Below are 22,093 nucleotides of genomic sequence, written 5' to 3' on the forward strand. Positions count from 1 at the left end.
AAAAAAAAAAGATTAAAAAACAGGCTTCTTGTCACTAGAGATGCTAATTTTGCCTAAGTTTCAGATTTTTGAGGTGCATTTGTAGATGCAGCAGCAGCACATAAAAGTATTCAGCTAACCTCAACCAAATCCTGCCCATGGCAGAGGAGTTGGAAGTAGATGATGTTTAAGGTCCCTTCCAACCCAAACCATTGTATAATGACATAAAATTCCAAGTATTTGGGAGAAGGCTGGGAAATGCACCTTTAATTTTTTTAATTTTTCTGCCTGAGACACAGATCATGTATATTATATTTCGAATGTTATAAGAAACTTGACAGTGTTCTTTAAGAAGATGGAGATCAGCTCTTCACCTCCACAGTTCCTACATGGCCCCTGCCAGTGTCCCTATGGACAGCACACAGACAGGGACACAGCCAATGCCATCAGGGTTCACTGCTGACACCCAAAGGGCCCATGCAACACCAGGCAGGGTCACAGCTCCGGGAGGGAAGGGGCCCTACCTCTGGATAACAGCTGCGGAATCATTCTCCCGTTTCCGTCTCTTCCTCTCTGCGTAGCCCCTGAACGCCCTGGGAAACCATTTCAAGCCATTAACCAACTCCACAGCTTTGAACTGCAGAGGACACGGAACACAGACAGGAAAGCTCTCAGCAGACAACAGAGACTGTGCTGCCCAGGGATGGACAGCCCTGAGTGCAGGGCAGGGCCAGGCAGAGCACTCACCAAACCACAGCTCCTCAATCCCCAGGGCAGGGGCTGGACAAGCAAAGATCAGAGCGTGGCCCAAAGACCAGGGCTGAGCAGCCCCATCCCTGCTACAGAGAATGGACCTGGGAGCTGCAGACACAGCCCCTCTGCACACCAGGACTGAGAGGGATAAAAGTGTGCCAACAACTGGGGTCTGCACCTCGAAGATGGGACGGTTGTGGTGTGATCCATGTAGGCCTACAGGTGTAGCCACCTAACCTCCTGCCAGCTGAGACAGCCCCTGGCACAGGGAAAGCATGAGTGGATGTGATGGACAGGAGAGGAGAGGAAAGGAGAGTTTATCCAGGACACCAACAGACAAGGAAATAAAAACTGAAGATTATACTTACGAGATGCTACAGATTCCAGGAGACGCAGGGAAAAAGAAAGAGAAGAGGAATTCGTTAGTGCTCAGCCCCAGCCAGCGTTCTGAGGGAATTCTCACTCCAGAAGGAATACTTCTTGTTAGGTGGAAGGAAATTGCTTTTGAAATTAAACACTTCTCAGTGGTGAGAACTCCAACTTGACAGAGCTTTATCCTCCCTGGGGCAGCGCTGACATGTGGCCTGGATGCCAAGTGAGCTCGACGCAGACCCAGAGAAAATGCAGATGTACAAGAGCTGGATGTGGCCCATCAGGGTGCACCTCCACAGGCTTCTGGAGCAGGGACAACACTGGAGCAGAGCCCAGGGATACCTGGGGAGCCACCCCAACACCTCAGGGAGGTGCCCTGAACTTCTGGAGATGTTTCTGTGCAGTTTCTGGAGGCAGCACAGAACCTCCAGAAATGGTAACCAAGGGCATTGTGCTCCTCAAGGGTTTCCTTAGGACACCATTCCCCAAATCTTTGGCCTTCAAGCCCTGTAAGCCCTGCCATGGGCCATCATCCTGCAACAAATCTTCTGCCCAGCAAATTTGCATTCAGAGAGCAAAGGATGTGCCCAAAGGCAATGTGCTGGTTTTGTGCATGGTTTGTGGGTCAGATCAGAACAGTAAAACACCATTAACTGTTCCCAGCCAACATTTTTAAAGAGTTTTTTTCTGGGGAATGCAGCTACTCTGCCCCTCAATGTTGGATCCATCCCTCCCTGCAGCAATCCTTACAGGTCTGATCCAGTCTGAGTTATCTCAAGATCAACAATCAGCCCCTTTTCAGGATTTGAGAAGGGAAAAGCATGAGGGAAAGAAGAAATATGAGAGAAACAGATTACAAAAAGGACACCAGATTAGACAAGAAGAAAACAGGGAGAGCAGGAGAGCTGAGGGAGTCCCAGACATTGGAAGAAGCACACAGGGGAAAAAGTGACAAGGCTGGAGAAGGGCCTTGGAAGGCAGGACATTGTCTCATTTTCCTCACTGCTTGCCTTGGCTTTCCAGTCAGGTAGGAAATAACTGAAGCCAGGAAGACAAAACTTCCTGACAAGTTGAGTACAACCTGGAAATGAGGCTTTCCTTTCTCCCTTCAGCCCTTTGAGAACTGTCTCCTCCCAATGCAAAAAAACCAGGGGCACCAAATCCTGCATGGAGTGTGGAGGGACAGGCTCTTCCAACTCACATCCCATCATACTTTGCAGGGATTTTAGTGATAACTTCTTCATACGACCAGACCAGTGCAGAACTGCAGGGCTACATCTTATCCCATAGGAAGGGGATGTCTCTGGAATGAGCAATGCAGGGAAAACCTGGAATAACCTTCCCTCGGGGAAGTGGGTGCAGCAGAAGGAAGTGATGGAGGGTCTCAGCTGGTGCTCCCAGAGGACCCTCCCTCTGCATGGCAGCCAGGGCCAGGGCAGTGTCACAGACAAAACAAGGGAAGCACAGAGAACTGAGTAGCCCAAGGAGTTAAAGGTGGTAAAACCAAATAAATGAGAACAATAGGAAAAAACTAATCAGTGGAAAAAAATCAATAAGAGACAAGTTTCTCTCTCTCTCACCCCTGGACTGTGATGCCAAACACACAACTGGAGGCTCTCAGACACAGCTCTGAGCAGGCTGTGGGCTCTGAGATCCACACAAAAAGGGTTTCACTTACGCTTGCATAGTTGTAGTAGCGGTGTGAAAACTGAAGAGGTTCTCCTTTGGGAACCAGGTTCGGATGGGGACATCATCTGGAAGAGACAGAGAGCAAAGCCTGAGCATCCAGAGGGCACAGACGTCCTTCAGACCGTCAGACTTCCCAAGCTCTTTCTCTTACGACTTTTTCTTTCAGCATCCTGCCCTGTACTGAGCAGGAGTCTCATCCTCCTCATATATATGCACACTGCCACCCAGTGCTCTGTAAATTGGTGCTAAGCCTGTCTATCAGGCTACTAAATGAAGAATAAAAGCTCTATCCTAAGTACAGAAGATTAGAGTAATCCAGGAATTACAGAAGTGACATTTGAACTGGGAAAAAAAAAAAAAAAAACAACAGCGGAAAGAAACATTTTTCATTAAAAGCATTTTCCAGTCTCTGCTTTTTCCTTTATACCGTTAATTTGAAATGTCCCATTCCTCCAGTTCTTTCTGATATAGCCTCTGGTAGAAGCCTCTCCTGAGAACTGTGAGCCTGAGATCTCTTTTGGTGCCACTGAAGTTCCAATAAACCCTTCACACACCTGCTCCTGGTGACCTTGCCCTCAGCAGTTCATCTGGTTTGGAAGTCAAGCTGCCCATCAGCTATAAATCCGCAGGTAACTGGGCTGACTTGGTCACCTCTGTTTGTAAACTGCCCTGCCAAAACCAGCTGTGGATTATTTCCTAATTCCAGGGCACCAGGACACTGCACCATCTTCACAGAATGATCACTAAGACCAAAAGCAGGCAGGAAAATAAGTCACTAATTACATGTGTGGGATGGTGGTGCCCAGGAGGAGGAACCTGTCCCTGAGAACTCTCAGCCTGGAGTCAGGCAGGAGGAAAATCAGAGGGGGATTGAAATGCACTGACACAAGACTTGAGAGATCTCAGTGGACTGGATTCCTGGGACTTGGGGCTACCTGATTTTTCATCTTGCTTCACTCCCAATTTTGTGGCTTCCTTGCCCAATGCCTTGCCACATGTTGGTGTTGCTTCAGGCATTCAAGTTTTCAGATCATTTGCAACTGTGGCATCTTAGCCATTAATATTCTGGCATTGTCGAGGTGTTTTTTAGCTCACTTTCATCAGCTCAGACCCAGTCAAAGCTCACATGTCCACTGCAGACATAATTCCTACAGACCAGCTATCTTACAGATCATCATATATTACAGACTGACCCTGCTACTCCCTGAAAGTACAAAAAGTGGCTGCAGTCACAGATGCAAAAACTGCTAACTGCAACTGGGGAGAGTTCCTTTGAAGTGAAGCTTCCCAGAAATCTATAGAAAGCTGTACCAAACACTCCTTCTCAGCTAAGAGTTTACATCAAGTCCTGTTTAAAGGCACCCTAAGGAAATATATATGTTAAATGAAAGCTGCATTCCAGTATGGTAAAGACTTGTGATGCAGTCCCTAAGTCTGCTCTCCTCCAAAACACAGAGAAGCAATGTAGAACAACTCAGACTGTAAAGAAATTACTTGTTTGAAGTCTCAAACCCACAGAAGTGGTGAAGGAGAAGTTGTACAAATTCCTTTTTAGCCAACAATTCTGTACAGACTTCTCAGGGGCTACACATCTCAAAGAACTGACATCTCTTGATGTATTTTACAGCTTTTAAGCCACTAGCTTTGGTTCAAAGCAAAGCTTATGAACAACAGCTAATTTCCTTAGGAGCCTTTGCCTGGACCATCCCTGGGAGACTCCCCTCCTTTTCTCCCAGACAGGAGTCAATACAGGAAGGATATCCCTGTCCTACACACAGCACTCAATGGAGAATTAAGGATTTGGGACCCTTCAGAGGTGTCTCTTTACCAGCCAGAGGTAGAACAGCAGCAGAGGAGCACACAGGTGGGGACTAGGCAGCACAGCTCAGCTCCAGAGCTCACCCACTGAATTAAAATTCAGACTATGGGTATGGCTGTTGCTGCCAGGAGTTTGCAGGCAGCAAACTCCTTTTTGGCCAGGCAGAGCAGCTTGTTCTCCTTTCATGTTGCATCAACTGTGATTACACAGTTGAGGGGCCATGGCCTTGGTGAGACTGGAGGAACACCAGCACCACAATCAGCATCTCCAGCCACTGCACCCAAATCCCAGCACCACTGTCCATGGTGGATGTGGATCCATGAGTGGATGTGTCTGGGAGAGATGCTGGGAGCAGCCCAGGAGATGACAGCTTGTGCTTCCCTGGAATGGTGTAAACTCAGCATCAAAATCCATACTAAATGATGCCAGTCAGGCCTGGCTGCCATGAGTGTTGGTTGGCAGCAGCACGTCACGTAAATCCAAACAGAGCAGCAGCACTGCAGGGTGAGCCTCTGGGGAAATCAGCCTCTCCCCCATCTCCCCTCTTCTCTGCTCCCCTTTCCTGCTAGCCAGGCATGAAGGACATGCCAGGGAATTCTTCTTGCAGCCTGTGCCACTCGTGCTGCTCAGTTCTCTGGTTCTCTCTGAGGGACAGCACTTGGGTACAGAGCGCAAATGAGACCAAGCTGAGGAAAATTTCCTTCCACGATGCCAGTGCTGTGATGGGATTTGGGCTCGGAGACACAGCCCTGCCTGTGCAGCCACACGTGCCACAACTCAGGGGCTTGAGAGAATCACCAAGGGGAGCTGCTGCCTGTTTGTATGAAACACAAACTACTCTTGGAGGCATCCACTGGCCCACTTTGTTCCCATTTAAGTAACTGCTCTTGGTATGTATTCAGAAAGACAGATCTCCATTTCACGTTGGTAACTGGCCCCAGCAAAAACTGCTGCCTAGTTAAAAACAGATACTAAACTCCAAGGCCCAGAAACAGGACATGGCATCTCCCTGCAGGACTTGCCAGGACACATTTTCCAGCAAACTGAGCAGTTTAGGTCCAGCTATGAGGAGTCAAACCCCTCCATTAGTGATGTGGAGCTTTCCTTTGGTTCTGCATCAAGTAACCTGCTTCAGTCCCACAGTGCACAGTGCAATTTTGATTTGTTCAGATGTGCTAGTTTGGGATGGGATGAAGTTAATTTTCCTCACAGTAGGTGGTATGGGGCTGTGCTTTGGATTTGTACTGAAATTTGTACTGAAATCCAGCCAGGCTGGATGGGGCTTGGAGCAACCTGGGCTGGTGGAAGGTGTCCCTGCCCATGGCAGGGGTGGAATGAGATGAGCTTTAAGGTCCCTTCCAACCCAAACCATTCCCTGATTCTCTGAAAACAGTGTTGATAATACTGGGATGTTTTGTTATCACTGAGCATCCCTGCCCATGGGGAATGGGGAATTAATTCCTTATTTTGCTTCATTTGCTTTACCTAAACTGTCTTTATCTCAGCCCACAAGTTTTCTCACCTTCACCCTTCCCCACCCCACCGGGGCAGTGACTGAGCAGCTGCTGAGGCCAGAGTTAAACCATGACATCAGGAGAGATTTCAACACAAACCCACCAGCACTAGGCCAGGAAATCTTCCTTTTCTTAATTCAGTACACATCATGAGGCTGCAACCAAGTCAACTCAGCACCCTGACCTCCAAGTCCCTGGGGTTGGGATCTACTTTCCTGAAAATACTTTCTTTTCCTGACCTAAGACAAGCTTTCTGGCTCTGTCACCACATGCAGAGCCATCTTTTTAACAAGGAAAACACACATGATCATAAAACCCTAAAAAGTTTCCACACAGAAAAACTCTTATCATTCCTTTTCTTGCACTTTAGCAATAAAAATAATAAAGTGCAAACTTGCACATGCAGTGTCTGATGTGAAGCCCAAAATATCCCAGGGAACAGAGGGAATAATGCTTAAAAACCATGTACAGGATTCCATGGGACTGTAGTTGTTCTGCACATTTGATAATCACCTATTTTTTCACTACTATTCTTCAGTTTTAGGCCATATATTAATTTAGTCACATAATTTCAAGGATCTAAGCATGAAAGTATGGTCCAGAACCCAAACTTTGGTGATCTTACCTGTAGTAGACATCACTATGTTATTTACTAGGAAACTATGAACACAGGAAAGCTGGACAGATTGATCTCCACAGTCCTTATACTCAATTTCTTCTCCAGGAGAAAACCTGGACCTTTCCTGGCTTGACTCTCTGCTCTAAAAGCCTGGATGTGTGTTTACAGAAAAAATCAGACAAATTAGGTCAGACTCTTTGCCAGCCACATACAGGCAAAGATGGACTGTGCACTAGTTTATAATTCAAAGCACACAGACTGTGACATATATTTGATTAATGGCTCAGTTTTTAAAGACAGCCAGGGATTTCTTTAATGTAATTGAATAATTACAAGCCCTATTCCCTGAGAACACTGAGCAAATGGATAGTGAGCAGGGAAGAAAGTTCAATACTGTGCTATCTGCTGAATTTATGGGAAGCCCATGAGGTGGCAGTACACGGGTTACCCTGTTAAAATGCTTCCAGCCACACAGATGAGCGTTCTGGGGGACCCACCAAAGTGCAGAACACTGTAACCTGAGCTGAGGGTCCTGCAGAGCACTGTGGCACATTCACAAAGATTTCCCCTGCCCAGCATGAGGCAGAGAGAGTCCTGCTCTGGGATGAGCAGGGATGAAGGTACTCAGAGACAGCCCCTCCTCTCTTGCTCTTCCTTCCACAGAAAGAGAGCCCACAGAGCTCACCCTCACTGAGCTGCACGAAGGTGTCGTGAAAACCACCCAGCTCAGCTGCTGCTCACCAGCTGGAAGGAGAGACAGCAGAGCTTGGACAGCTGGCCCCTAGCTGAGCTCAGCTTATTTCAGACTCCTTCTCTGAAAATCCCTTTCCAGGAATGCTGGTGCAGGGCCTTGATTTGAAGCCATGTGAGGACACTGAGGGCACCTGGGGTGTTCAGCTGGAGAAGACAGAGGGGAGAGCTCATGGCAGTTCCAGCTTCCTGGGGAGGGGCAGAGGAGGGGTTGGCCCTGAGCTCTGCTCTGGGGGGACCAGGGACAGCACCCAGGGAATGGCTGGAGCTGTGCCAGGGCAGGGTCAGGTTGGATCTCAGGAAAAGGTTCTTCCCCCAGAGGGTGGTTGGCACTGACCAGGCTCCCCAGGGCAGTGGGCACAGCCCCAAGGCTGCCAGAGCTCCAGGAGAGTTTGGATGATCCTCTGGGGCACAGGGTGTGACCCTTGGGGATGGGCCTGTGCAGGGCTGAGGGTTGGACTCGCTGATCCTTGTAGGTCCCTTCCAACTCAGAATATTCTGGGATTCTGTGATGGTACCAGCAAGGTGCCAAAAGTGAAATGCTACAGGGCCCAACTCCAGGCATGTGGTAACAAACCCTCCGTGCTGGGATCAGATGGTGTCACCCTTTGTGTCCCTCCAGCACCCAACACTCACCCCTCACTTACCAGACACTCTATCGACACTGTACATCCTCTCCAGCCTCTTCCTGTGCCACCCAGTCTCGCTGGGCGGATGCTGCTCCAGGTCAAAGGATTGCTGGGAAGGGGCAGCCAGGCGGGTGCAGTTTGGGCACTCCTTGGAGCCCTGGCGGCTGCCTGGCCAGGCCTTGCAGTGCCTGCTGACGCCGTGGGAGCCGCCGGCGCCGTGCCCGTGGTGGCCGTGGTGACACTCGTCCTGGGCAGCCCCCTTCATCACCACCAGCTCCATGCTGCCGTTCTCGTGGTCCGACAGCATCGGCCTCTCGCCGGAGATCGTGTACACCCGTGGCTTGGCTGCCTCGCTCGGGATCTTCTCCGCCTGCTCCTCGAAGCTCCTCTCAAACTTGCCGTCCGAGATGACCGAGAGCCTGCGCTTGTTCTGCGCCGCCTGCTGCAGCTCAGGGGAGTCCTCCTGCCCGATGTAGGAGTCTGCTAACAGGTGATCTGAAACAAAAGGCGCGTGCTCCTTAAAACCAAAACACCCCAGATTCAAATTCACGAGGCTCTTTGCTACTGCTGCAGAAAGGGGAGCAAGGAGAGAAATACAGCAGGTTCCCCCAGGAACCGTTTCAGATGAATGTGTGCCCACTGCTGCCTTCTAAACCTCCAGAGCTGGCACTGAAATGAGAGACATTTCTCACAAATAGGCCCAATGTTTTAAGCATGTGTGGCCACCAATGCAGGTCTTATTGCACAGCCTGAAAATGCTCCCATGCAAGACAGCCCTGGTTCAGCTGCAACCCCTTCTGCTCCAGTGGGTTCTGAGCTGGTCACAGTCTGCAGGATAAGGATCAGCACAAACCTCTCCAGGTGCCAAACTCTGTTTTACGCATCAAGTTCTTTTAGAACACTGGGAAAGGGTTTGGGTTTTTTTCCTCCTGATTTTCTGCCAACAGGGCAGGTACTGATCCTGGCTGTGTGTACAGACTAGGGAACCAAAGGCTGGAGAGAAGGGCTGCAGAAAGGCACCTGGGGGTGCTGGTGCGTGGCCACTTGGCCCTGAGTCAGCAGTGCCCTGGCAGCCAGGAGGGCCAAGCCTGTCCTGGGGGGCACCAGGCCCAGCATGGCCGGCCGGGCCAGGAAGGGGCTTGTCCTGCTCTGCTCTGCCCTGGGGGGGCCTCCCCTGCAATATTGGGGCAGTCTGGGGAGACACAATGGAAGGAAGAGCTGAAGCCATTAGAGAGTGTCCAAAGGAGGCAACGAGGATGGGGAAGGGCCTTGATTTGAAGCCGGGGGAGGACACTGAGGGCACTTGGGGTGTTCAGCTGGAGGAGACTAAGGGGAGACCTCACTGGGGTCTTCAACATCCTCCTGAGGGGCAGCAGAGGGGCAGCTCCAATCTCTGCTCCCTGTAAGCAGTGACAGGACCCAAGGGAATGGCCTGGAGCTGCAGCAGGGCAGGGTCAGGTTGGATCTCAGGTAAAGGATTTTCACCCAGAGGGTGCTTGGGCACTGAACAGGCTCCCCAGGGCAGTGGGCACAGCATCAACCCTATCTGAGTTCAAGAAGCATTTGGACAACACTCTCAGGGACAGGGTGGGATTGTTGGGGTGTCCTGTGCAGGGCCAGGGAGTTGGACTCAATGACCCTTGTGGGTCCCTTCCAACTCGGATATTCAATGATTCCATGAGATGAAAGAAACGCAGAAAGACTTCAGCTGAGAGGTGCAGCACAGCACCCGCTCCCCACAGCACCCCTGGCCAGCACCCACTGTGTGTGCAGACAGTGACAGCACAGCCTGTGGAAGTGGAAGCTGTCCTGGAGGAAAACACAGCCACTCCCTTTGTAGGGTAGGAAGATCGAAAAAGGAGAGAGACCCATGAGTGTAACTATCTTTGGAGCCCACACACTGGATGAAGTGCCAGGAAATCTCAGCATTTCCATGGCAATTCCATGCATGAACCCAACAGTAGCTCCCACCCACCTGCTAATCCTTTTTCAAGTGGCTGTTAATTACCTCTTACACTTCCCTTCAGATGGGAAGCAGCAATAGGGGACTGGCAAAAAGGCTCAGCAGGGAATGCATTATTCATGTGACTACTACCCCCAAAAAATGAAATCATTAGTGTCCAGCACAGACAGCAGCACTTAAAACAGAGACAGAAGGAAAACCCGAGTCTTCACTTCAGTAGATATTTAAGGAGCTACTCAGTCATGACCTGGAAGAACTCAACCACAGTTTGAGGCTTGGCTGCCTTGATACTGGCCATGAAGAGATGAAGGAGGAAGAAATCTTATCTCAGGACAAGACTGGTGGTGTATGAGTGTGGCATGGGCCTTTCACTGCTGCCACATTCTGCTGCCTTTGAAGGGCTCCTGTGACCCTCTCAGAAGAGCCTTCCCAAGCTGCAGACTGTCACATTTTGAATCTGAAATCCATCCTGGACTGGGCTCAGGTTGTCCAGGGCCTCTCCCCCTGCTGTGTTTGCAACTGAGACTGACCAGAACTGAGCTGGTCCAGGGTGTCACCCTTATCTCATTCTTCTGCTTGAGACACAACTTCCTCCAGCACCACCAGGAGATAAATATGTCTCTGGCCACTCTGCTCAAGGAGTGATTGTCAGGACTGCTCAAGCTGACACAACTCAGGTTTCATTTCATTTGTCTCCTAGTGACACCTCACAGCCTCTGGATACTGGAGCTGACCAGGAGGAGACACTGCAGGAGTCCTAAAGAAAGAGCTGTGCCTGTTGAACTTGTGGCAGATGCTGTCTTTCCAGGCTTCACATGAAGTCAAAAATGCACGTCTAGACGTAGTGAGGAGTCATGCACCTCACTGATACTGTCCAAGTAAAATAGGAAAGGCAGGCAGTGGTCTGCCTTTACCAAATAAAGGTAAAATAGGAAAGGCAGGTGTGGACATCAGCACCTGCTCCAGGAGGAAAGCCTGATGGACAACAAGGGCCATTCCAGTAGAAAAACCAGCAGCTTGTCCACCCAGTCCTACCAGCTGCAGGATACAGTGTCACAGACCAACCAGTGCAGAAGGTGTCCACAGGCTCCAAAGCCTCTCCAACCACATTTCACACCTCAAAGGGCAGCAGGCGTGGGGATCTGCTCTCCAGCACCTGAGATCCTCTCCAGTTCCAAGACTAACCGTGCTCTAGAGTGGGTGTGTCTTGGGAAAACACCACCAAACGACTCTCCGAGATCTGCCAAGATCTGTGCTGGCTAATTGTGCCAAGCACACCATTTTTAAAATTAAAAACAAAGGCCAGTTCTCAGTACTCATCTCAACTTGTCAAACTTACTAATCTGTGTGGGCACAGTGACGCTACAGATTTCTCAACCACCACAGAATCGTGGCTGACAGCTGCCCCTGCTCCTCCTGAAATTAATACTAGGATGGAAGATGTACAGCCTCCTCAGAGCAAACACACAGGAGTGTCACCTTCCCTCACACACTGACAGCAGCACAATTCAGAGATCCAAGAACTCCTGAGCTCTGGGATCTGTGGCTAAATGGAAAAATGAAGCCCCCAAAGCACAGTATGTCTGGAAACGGTGATGATCACAAGTGCAAAGAGACCAATTCCAGTCTCTGTTTTATAAGCACTGAGGTCTGTTCAGCCCCATAAAATTTACAGACATGCAAGTGGGACACGACTGGTTTCATGTAAAAGTCAGATTTTTTACTGAAATCCTGGCAGCATTACAATTCTTGACCAGATATATTTGACATCAACTACCTGTCTGATCTAGCATGCAAAATGTGAGGACAATTCTTTCTTCCTACCTTACTTGTCCCTTCCTCAAGGTGTTTTCACTTGTACTTGTGTAGGAGTTTTCATGATTTACACTACAAAAGGCTGCCAGCACACCAATGTGTTTTCTTTTTGTGAAACAATTGAATAATTCTTCATTTTCATTCAATTTAGCACCTTCAGTAACTACACACTGAAGAAAGAACTTCATATGCAAAGGGAATGTGAAGCTTTGTTCCAGACTTGTCGTTAATAAGGAATTTATCTACAGAAAAAAGCCAGTATGGAAGGAAAAGAGGTTCAAATAACCATCATAAGGAATTATTGGCTGCTAAAACTGAACCTGCACCATTTCAGGAGCAAGTCTGTGTACTCATATACATGAAATCACACAAACAGGCAGCCCCAAGATGAGACCAGTGACCCTTTCTGTGCTTGCAGTGAATTGGATGCAGGTGCCACCTGCCTCCACTGTGGCATTTTAGGTTAATAGTTTGCTTCTGATAAGAAAGAAGTCAGGCTGGTCCAGGAATCAATGCTGAATTAGATCTGAGCCACAGGGATGTTGAGTGGTGAGACAGAGGGACACCAAGGGGAGTTCAGCAGTGACTGGGAGTCAGCTGCAGCAGGCTGCTGTTAACACCCTGTGCCTGGTGACTGCTGCTCCCCTCATCTCATTGTCACATTGCTCTTGTCACTTCTCCCACTCCCAGCTGCTCCATCCAACTGCCACAGCAGCCCAGGCCAGCGTGACTCGGGACTCCTGGCACAGCTCCCTCCTCTCCAGCCACTCCAGTGAACCTGACCTGGGAATGCCCCTGCTCCCCCACTTGCCTTCAGCAGCAACACCTTTGTCTCACACAGCTGCAAAGCTACTTGGGACCAGACAAATCAGGTTCCTTTTCATCTAGATTTCTGCTCTACATGGATTTGTCGTGCCTGAGACACTTAACAGCAAGATGAAGGGAAGGAGACCAACGTGCTTGATCTGTAGATCATGAGCCCAAACATCCAAATGGTATTTTCATCACTTCCCTGCCACCTGGGCCGAGTCCAACAGCCTGTCCAGAGCCCAGGGGCTTAACAGTCCAGTCCTGAGGGCCAACCCACTTCTCACCCCCCTCGTCATTTACTTGAACACATGTCTTTTTGGCCTCACTTGCTCCTGTCTGACATTTCTTTCTTCACCTTCCACACAGCACTGCCCACCACACTCCCCAGGGCACATGTATCACCAAAGACACTGACAGCAGTGACAATCTGTGCTGGGTAACTGGCAGTGTCTTGGAAAAGAGAGAATCCATATTTTCAGTACATGTAGTTCCCAATAATTAGACACTTATTAGATACTGCAATACATCCTTTCTCAGTCAGTAACTCTAACCTGAGCACTCGCTCTGACCCAGGGAACTGTGAAAGGCCTTGGGCTGTTTTTCTTTCGCTGTCACCACGTTTCTGCAGAGCAGGGAACAGGCTGGGATCAGCCCCAGCTGACTGATGCCCATCCACAACTCACAGAGCCAAACTCGCCTCTGCTGCAGACTGCCTTGGAACCCCGTGGGATGAGAAGTTTATAAATCAAGGCAGAACATAGCCAAAAGGCACAGACAGAAGCACCAAATTTATTCCTGCATTTAGCAGCTAAACTGATGATTAAAGCACCTTAGATTTAAAGCTTCCGCTCCAGCATCAGAAGCAAAGTGGCAAAGGGGAATCCAGATAAACCCTATTAAAAGAACATCTGTCATCTCAGCAAAATAAATTTCAGAGTGAGAGTTCTCTCTTCCCTGCTCCACCTCAGCTGGATCTCTCTGGACCTGACGTTTACGGTACCAATTTTAAAAGAAAGAACTGACTTGGCCACTGAAGATGAATGGAGAGATTTTGAGTGTGCAGTTCATGGCCTTGCAGCACTGCTCAGAGGAGTAGGAATGAAGTTAATGCTGGTTTGATCTTACACCAGGAGGAGTCCAGGTGATCAGTGAGGAGAGCAGAGAGGTGCTCTGGCACTGCAAAACCATAAAAACTATTCGAACTGCACAGCTGAGCAGTTTCTCTTGCAGTCTCAGTTCTGAGACCTGCCCCATGCCTGTCCCTGACCCCTGGGTGTGCTCCTCCCCTCCCTCATCAGAGCCCTAATGCAGAGCTTCCCACCGAGTCCTTCCCAAAGCTGCTGTACCCCAGCAGGACCCCCCAGCAGCCCACCTCGCTGGGCTCAGGGCTGAGATGTAGCCAAGAAACAGGCATGGGAAAAAACGGGAAATTTGTTCAAAATATTGAAGCACGAGGCAGGAATCTAAAAATGGAGACATGACAATTAAGAAAAAAAGGTCACAGTGGCATTTCAGCCGTGCAGGAGCTTCAGAGTCAAGTGAATAAACAGAATCCCAGAATAGCTGGGGTTGGAAAGGATCTCTGGAGATCATCCAGTCCAACCCCCTGCCCAGGCAGAGTCACCTGGAGCAGGTGACACAGGAACACATCCAGGTGGGTTTGGGATGTCTCCAGAGAGGGAGACTCCCTGCCCTCCCTGGGCAGCTGTTCCAGTGCTCTGCCACCATCTGTGGTAAGAAGTTCTTCCTCATAATGAGGTGTTTTAGTTGTGTTTTAGTTTATGGCCACTGCTCTTGTCCTGTCGCTGGGCACCACTGAACAGAGTCTGGCACCATCCTCTTGGCACCTGCCTTAGAGATATGAGAGATATGATGAGATCCCATTTGAGTCTTCTCTTCTCTAGACTAGCCAGGCCCAGCTCCTGCAGTCCCTCCTCGTATGAGAGATGCTCCAAACCCCTCATATCTTTGTGGCCTCTGCTGGACCCTCTCCAGTAGCTCCTTGTCTTTCTTGAGCTGTGCACAACGATGTGCACAATGTTCATTGTGGGTTACCCAAATCCTGACCACAGCCCTGCTGTGACTTTACTGGGCACCACAACCCCACTGCTCCCAAGGAAGGAACGTCACACACTTCCCTGCAAAGCCACAGGGAAGAGGCAAGGGCTGCTTCTGTAAGGGAGCTGCTCTGAGAAACCACAAGGTCACTTAGCTATGACAAAATGGTTCCAACTAGCCTTCTGTGCTCAAATGGGCCTAGAAAACAAACAAACTCCAGATAGTATTGACACAGTGTCTCATAGGTGAGTAACTTTTTACTCTGGCCTCTAACATTAATGTGAACAGATGAAATTGTTCCTGTGAGACACGACCCAAAGGAGCAAGTGGCAGCTCCATCACTGGCCTCAGCATCTCCATGGCAACACTGTGACCTATGCTTTCACTCCCTTTATAAGCCAACAACATATTCCATGGCAAATTTCAGGATACACCCACACCATAATTGCTCCGGCTTATGCTGGAAGTGGCCTGAAAGCCACAGAGATGAGATTTCACATCCCTGCTCTGTCCTGAGCTCAGGCCACCTACAGCCCCCTCTGCTTCCAGAAAGGCCACCTCCACTGCTCAAGGCCACCTCCACCTCATCAGCACAGGGACACACGGGGAGCAGGGCCAGGTGCATTGCTGGTCCATCCTGGGGACAGGGCAAACACCCTCTAGAGAAAAAGGCCTCCTTGGTGCTCACCCTGCACCAGGCTCCACTGGCAGCTCCACAGTCTGAACTCTGCCAAACTAGAGGTCCCTCAGAGCACTGCACAGCTCCAGCTTGACTTCACAGAGGCACAAAAAGCACAGCTTGCAGGTTGCTTTACCCTGAAGCACCTGCAAGGCTTCACACCGAGGTTTCTCCAGCCCCAGGCCAGTTCTGGCAGCGTCAGAAAGCTCCTCTGTGTGTGGCTGCTCCTCCACACACACTCCCAGCCTCTTCAGAGGCAGCCAAAGCCCAGGCTGCAAACACAGTGGGTTGATCCAGTGCAGGCTCTGCACCTGGGACAGGGGTAAACATGTTTTGTTCCTGCCACCCCTACCCACTGCCATTTGGCTCACAAGTGCCCTCTTCTCCTTACACATTGCACTGATGACTGAAACACGATGCAAAAACAAAGGAAAGCTGTGATGATCTTTTATGAGCTTAAAAAGAAGTGTCTTCCAGTTTCAGGTAAACACTCCTTTGGTTTGCACTGATGCAAACCAGTAGTCAAGCTGTTGTTGCAAGAATCACATCAAATTTGGGTCAAAACCTGCAAGGTAGCAGTGGCAGCACAAACCATACCTTATATCTGCTGGGATCTCTCCCTTTCTCTTGCTTCCAGAGCCTTTCCCGCTCATCCTGCCCAGAGCAGTCAATCCCAGGGCAGCCCAGAGCTGCATCCCACAGCCCTGCACTCCAGCAGCAGCAGCTCCCTCCCAACAACCCCACTGAGCAAAACAGAAACTGCCTGATAAAAAAGTAACAGGAAAACAACCCACACAGCTCCCTCTCTTTCCTCAAAGGATCACTGTGCCTGACTCCCAGCTCACTGGCATGCATCACTGCTTCCCCAGGCAGGAGGCAGCTTCTCAAAGGCTCTGCTTGCTGTCCTTTTTAATGTCACTGCCCTGGCTACCTTTTCCTCTCACAGTGTCAGTACACGGAGATAACAAAATCTAAAACATTATCTCAGCGTGGGGCATCTGACATCTAAGCTGGGAGAAAGGAACTGTCTAAAATTCCATGAGCTCTGGTGACACTTTGAGAGGTTATTTCTTCTGTGCTTTGTTCTCTGCAGCCTTTTTACACTTCCACAATATTTCAGTCCTTTTCTCCTACACTAAAACCATGCCCCAGACAAGATGGAAAGTCTTTGGAAGGTACCAGAAAGATACAAAGGCCAGCAAGGACTCTGGCAACAGCCCTGCAGTCAGAGTGAACACTGAACACGGGAGAGTGTTCCTCGTGGGAACCCTCCCAGACCTCCAGCCTGCATGAATAAGCCAGCAATGAATAGAGGCAGGAAGAGAGAAGGAGATCCATCACCTCCTCAGCACCAGCTCCCTCAACAGATCCATGTCCTGTCACCTGCAGCAGAATCCAACACTCCCTTTTTTTTCTAATTCCTCAAAACAGCTTAAGGATCAGGGGGGAAAGTCTCAGTGAGCCCAAAGGGAGAATTTTTTCATCCTCTGTCAGTACTTGTACCCCATCACCAGGCAAATGCCCTGTTCCAAAAGGGAAACAAAGGGAAGAAAACTGTGTTGCCATCATCCTTTCTGTAACCTCCAAGCAAGAGGAGAGGTAAATGTACCTCCCCAGTCACCCGGAAAAACCTCCTCCACAGTGAGACACTGAAGAGTTGCACAGGGATAGTCACACAATATTTGTGAGCCATGAAGTTCCTGGGCCTCACATCAGGAAGAGTCAGAAGTTACAACCAACAACAAACGTTCTCTCTCACCTTTTCCCACTCCATGTCACCCCACAGTACCTCTCTACCTCCTGCTGCTGTTCATCCCACACCCACTGCCCCAGCAAGCACAGAGAGCACACACTGACTGCAACTGTACTGAAAACAGAAAGTAAAAAAGCCTTGCACATAACTCAGCCCTGGTTAAAATGCCTGGCTGTGGCAGCTGGCCCGTCCTGCTGCCACACAGTCCCTCTGCAGTTCTTCATTACCACTCCTCGATTTCTCAGAGACATTCTGCCACACAAGCTCTCCAGAGGAGCCACCACAAACAGACTCTGGGGTGTAAAAGTTACCCCTGAAGAACAAGCTCCTTGATCAGTTGTAGAACATGATCTTATGAGGGATACAAAAGCCACTAGCCCATTTCCTTTCCTTGGAGTCGAGGGACTCTGAAGATGAAAAAAGTTAGACCAAAACGAACAATCCTCAGAGAACAAAATGTAGCAGAACTAGAGCAAGTTGGGGCAGTATCTGCACACCTGCCATCTCCCCCCAGGTGGGTCTCCTGGGGCTGAATTAACAGGTAAAGCACCAAAAGAACTGACAGCCCAAAGAGACACACCCACTCCATTTTCTCCATGAGGATTGCCCTCTGAAGGGAGAGAAGAGGGTTCAAGCTCCCAGATGCACAGAAGAGGACGATCCTGCCCTTCCCTTCTCCATTTAAGCCTTCACTGTCCCACTGATGGCTCTGCCACCTTCCTGCTCCTCAAAAAGCACAACAGACAGCTGATCCTACAGCTCCACCACTCTGCCCAGCCAAAGGTGAAGCCTTCAGAAACTTGCGCTGTGATCCTGTGACAGAATTTCTGCAGGAAGCAAAGACATGACTTCCCTGGGATTGGACTAAATAGGGATGAATAAAAGGGAGCCAAATTTCCTACTCTCAACATATTTTATAGGATAGCAACCTTCCTACCATGGTTATTTATACAGAAGTGTTACAGACTGTGTTAAATTATACACTGCAGAATTTCAGAAGATGACTTAAAAATGACGATTCTCCCTCCTCCCCTTCTTTAGAATTTAGAGTAATTTCTAGGGATTTTTTTTATTTCCAAGTGAGTACTTGAGGATCCCATAAGTATTGTGGTATTTCCATGTGTACCTCTCACAGCTTGATTCTTGCCTGTGGCAACTAAATTCACTTGGATTCAAGACAATCTCAAGCTTGACACACCAAGGGGCAGTGGGTGAAAAGGCTTCCCTGGAGGGCTTAGGGATGTGTAACAAGCACAGAGAGGGCTGAAGTGCTGCTCTGGGGAGCCCAACACATTATCCAGGAGACACATCAGCTCCATTTCCATGTTCTCCTTACCCACAGTCCATGAGGAACAAGCAACCAGGAGCACCCCTAAGGCTGAGTAAACAACAGCTTTGTAAGTGCAGAGAGGCTCCTGCTCCTTGGACCTGAGCAGAGCTCCCCAGCCCTCAGGCACCTGAACAGATCTGCAATTCCCCCTTGTCTCCATCAGGTTCCCTGCCAGGACCCCACAGGTTCTGTGAGGGCATTACAGAGGGAGCAGGAGTCAACACTTCTCCCTGTTGGAAACTGGGCTGGGGGGCTGCAAAAAAGGACCAGCAAAGACTCCAGCTGACAGGAACAGCTGCAAAAATGGCCACGATGGAAGGATGGTTTTGCCACCTTGGGAAGCTCCTGCCAGCCTGTCTCTGCACAGTCTGCCCAACCCTCCCTTCCTCCTCTGCCCCACAGACACTTCATCTCAGCTGCACCAAACCCCAGCCTTTCCCCACCCTTCCCTTCCTACCACCACGGGCTGTTCTTAGACCAAATATTGTAAGTGAAGTGTCACTGGAGCTCCTCATGCCTGAAAAACATCCAAGAAAATTGCAGTACATTGTTTTAGAGCCCTTCCATTCACAGTGTTAGCACAACTCAGCCAAGGACAACTTGAAGGTCATTAGAAGAGATCCAAGAAAAAAGGCAGGGACTCATTCAGCTGCCTGCCAAAGACTAGTGTGACTGGGCTTGCTCTTTTAGCAAGAGGTTTAAACACACACAGAAATTACCTAAAATGATAACACCACGTTCTATTTAATAACTTTATCCCCTGCAAAACAGTTCAACAGTACAGAACAACCTGCTACTTATTCACATAGGATTTTCTATGGATTCCACAAGATTTTCTATAGATTTTTTAATGAATGTATTGTCTGCAGAATATTTTCTTTCCTCATAGAGAAGACAGAGCCCTGCTAGAAGTGAGTGAGTTTCTCTTGTGCTCTCTTGCCCATCAAGCAGAACTCATCAGAAGCTGATGGGGACAATACCTTGCATCTAAAATACTGACACATTAACTGGCACATGCTGATGCCCTCAACTAGGCAAATCTCAGTTTAACCCCTTGTGGAAGCAAACCCTGGGAATAAATCCAGCTGTTACCTTTGCCATCAAGGACAGATTGCTGCACATACACTAAGCACACCAGTGAACACACTAAAACTCACCTTATTTTAGTCCCCAGTGAAAGCAAGACCCAGGAGTGACAAAGCAGTGCAGAAGCCTCGTGCAGTGCTGTCACTTCCCTGCTGAAGCTTCTCCCAGGGACATCAGCTCCAGGGGTGCATTTACCACACTGAAAGTGAACTTGTCCCTCCAGCCCACCCAGCACTGAGTCACCAAACCGCCTTTTCTCCTGCCAAGATCTCCCACCAACCCTTCATGACAAATAAATGCACTTTCAATTTAGGGCTATCAAGCAATAGGTGCATGCACACACGTGGACACAAACAAGGCACATCAGTTCTCTTACCTGAGCCGTTTCTGCCTTCGGGATGGTTTTGTGAAAGATATTCTCCGAAAGCCCTCGCCGCTCTGTGTGTCACAGCAAAGGAGAGAAACAGAGATGGGCAGTGGTTAAAGGCCAAGGAAAGAAGGCACAGTTCAATAGCAATGGACTGCTGTGTTCCTGCAGCTGTCATCCCTCAGCCCCAGGTGACACCAGTGCAAACATGCTGCCATAGCACTGAGGGCTTCCTGGTTACACAGTGTTCCCCTGGCCAAAGAGGGAAAACAGAGCTGGACTGGAAGTCCAGGACTACATCAGTCTTTACCTTCTCTCTTAAAACTGAAAACTAAAATTGAAATGCACCTGCAATAAATTTGGCCTCGTTTCTCTGATGCACACAGGAACTGGCTCACTGTCTTCAACCCCCTCCTGGCAGCTCAGAGGAGGTGGTATCTCCACCCTGGTGCCAACCACCTCTCCAACCTCCTACTCAGGTCCTGAGTGCTCCCACCCGTGAGCTGTAACAGCTTAGACATGAATGCTAATGCTCGTTTTAACCACCTTCACCCCAAGTTCTCGAGCACCAACTATGTCAGTGATTGGATTACTGGAGAAGCTTATTTGAGAGACACCCACAACTACCCCAAAAAGCAGTTCCTGGTTCTCTGATGGATTGAGGTCCCGTGGATGACCGAGATTTTACTGGAATATATTAAGAACCAACGAAGCAGGGGGAGCTCAACCTTTATAACACATCAAGGCCTACATAAGAGAGCAAACCTATGAATATTCCAACCAGGGAAAAGCTCTCTGCTTGCAACCTGCACAGGAAAGGAATCCTTGGTCAAGGCACGCATTCCCTGGAATACAGTAATCTCCAGATTCCAACTGCCAGGGCTTTTGTACAGTCCTGCTGCAGTGCCTGTTCTCCTGTACCCAACAGACCTGTGACTCAAGAGAGCCAATACTAATGCCAGCTTTTCCCCAGCCATCCATTTTCCCTAGGTTTGCAGAACAATCTCTCCAAGGTCTGCAGCCTCACAATCAGACTGAGTTGCCCACGGGCCTCACAAAGAGGGAGGTGAAACAGCCACCCACCTCCTGGGCCAGCCAAGCCAAGCCAAGCCAGCAGACCCAGAGCCCACCAGCACACCAGCATCTCTTGGGAAGGAGTCAAGACTTGCTGCAACAGGGAAGATTGTCCATATTAAGGCATCACATCCACTGTCCTCCTCCTTCAGACGTGCTCAACCTCAACATCCCTCTCCAATTCAAGCTGCTGCATAAATCTCCTAAGGGACACTAAATATCTAAGCGGAAAATGGCCTTGACCTCCAAAACAACCTTCTGCTTTGCTACCCGATGCAGCAGCAAACCCCAACTTGTGTAGCCACTGCTTTTATGCACCTCCTCCCAAAGGGGAAAAAATTAACAAAGCTACAACGCACCTCCCAGCACGACTCGGGCTGGAAGGAGTGGGAAGTCCATTTGTCATCCTCAGCCGGCAACACGGGATCGATACCAACGATGAAGAAAGAGTAATTTAATCTCCCTGGGACTAAATTTCAGCACAGCCAAATGCAAAATGCTTTGGAGCAGCACAGCTGGAGCTGTGCAAGAAGCAAGGTTTAAGCTTCTGCATCTTTACAGACTAACATCCAGCACTGAGCTTTTCCTTGTTTCCATATCCTCACCTGCCTAGTCCCAGGCTGTACCTTTAGACACTCACTTGGGGTGGCAGTTGCCCAAACTGTCTTCATCAGTGCCTAAGCACACCTAGAGATGGTCACACAGAGGCTCTGTCACATGGGGAGCTGTACAATCAGCCCACAATCCCCACTGCAAACAACAAAGGGACGACCATCATGGTTCACCCATCCAGGAGGAAAAGCACCGCGTGGATGTTCCTTGCACCAACCTTTCTGTCCGGGCAAAAAGCAGGACTTGGGCCCAGGACAACACACAAATGCAGAGCTGAGAGCTGGAATGTGGCTACTTTGGGGCAGTGGCTGAGCCACCATCCCTGGAGGGATTTAAAAGACATGCAGATGTGGCACCTGGGGACATGGGTTAGTGGTGGATGTGGCAGTGTTTGGTTCGCGGTTGGATCTCAGATTGACCTC

General features: G+C 49.5%; 1 protein-coding gene across 6 annotated transcripts in view; it reads right to left on the bottom strand.

Moving 5' to 3' along the window:
• The window catches only part of NSMF (NMDA receptor synaptonuclear signaling and neuronal migration factor), a 47,390-nt gene that overhangs the window by 18,544 nt on the left and 6,753 nt on the right, over positions 1–22,093 (bottom strand). For 2 of the 6 annotated variants that reach the window (XM_017835309.1, XM_017835308.1), the window contains exons 2-6: positions 19,995–20,056; positions 8,143–8,619; positions 2,783–2,858; positions 1,101–1,106; positions 504–572 (exon numbers count right to left, since the gene is read on the bottom strand). In XM_017835309.1, the coding sequence (XP_017690798.1) occupies positions 504–572; positions 1,101–1,106; positions 2,783–2,858; positions 8,143–8,619; positions 19,995–20,056 (690 nt within the window). The remainder of the gene's footprint in view (positions 1–503; positions 573–1,100; positions 1,107–2,782; positions 2,859–8,142; positions 8,620–19,994; positions 20,057–22,093) is intronic. The other 4 variants (XM_017835305.1, XM_017835303.1, XM_017835307.1 and 1 more) reach the window with 2 other exon arrangements.

This window comes from Lepidothrix coronata, unplaced genomic scaffold (assembly GCF_001604755.1).
Source record: "Lepidothrix coronata isolate B3197 unplaced genomic scaffold, Lepidothrix_coronata-1.0 Scaffold254, whole genome shotgun sequence".
Lineage (NCBI taxonomy): Eukaryota > Metazoa > Chordata > Aves > Passeriformes > Pipridae > Lepidothrix > Lepidothrix coronata.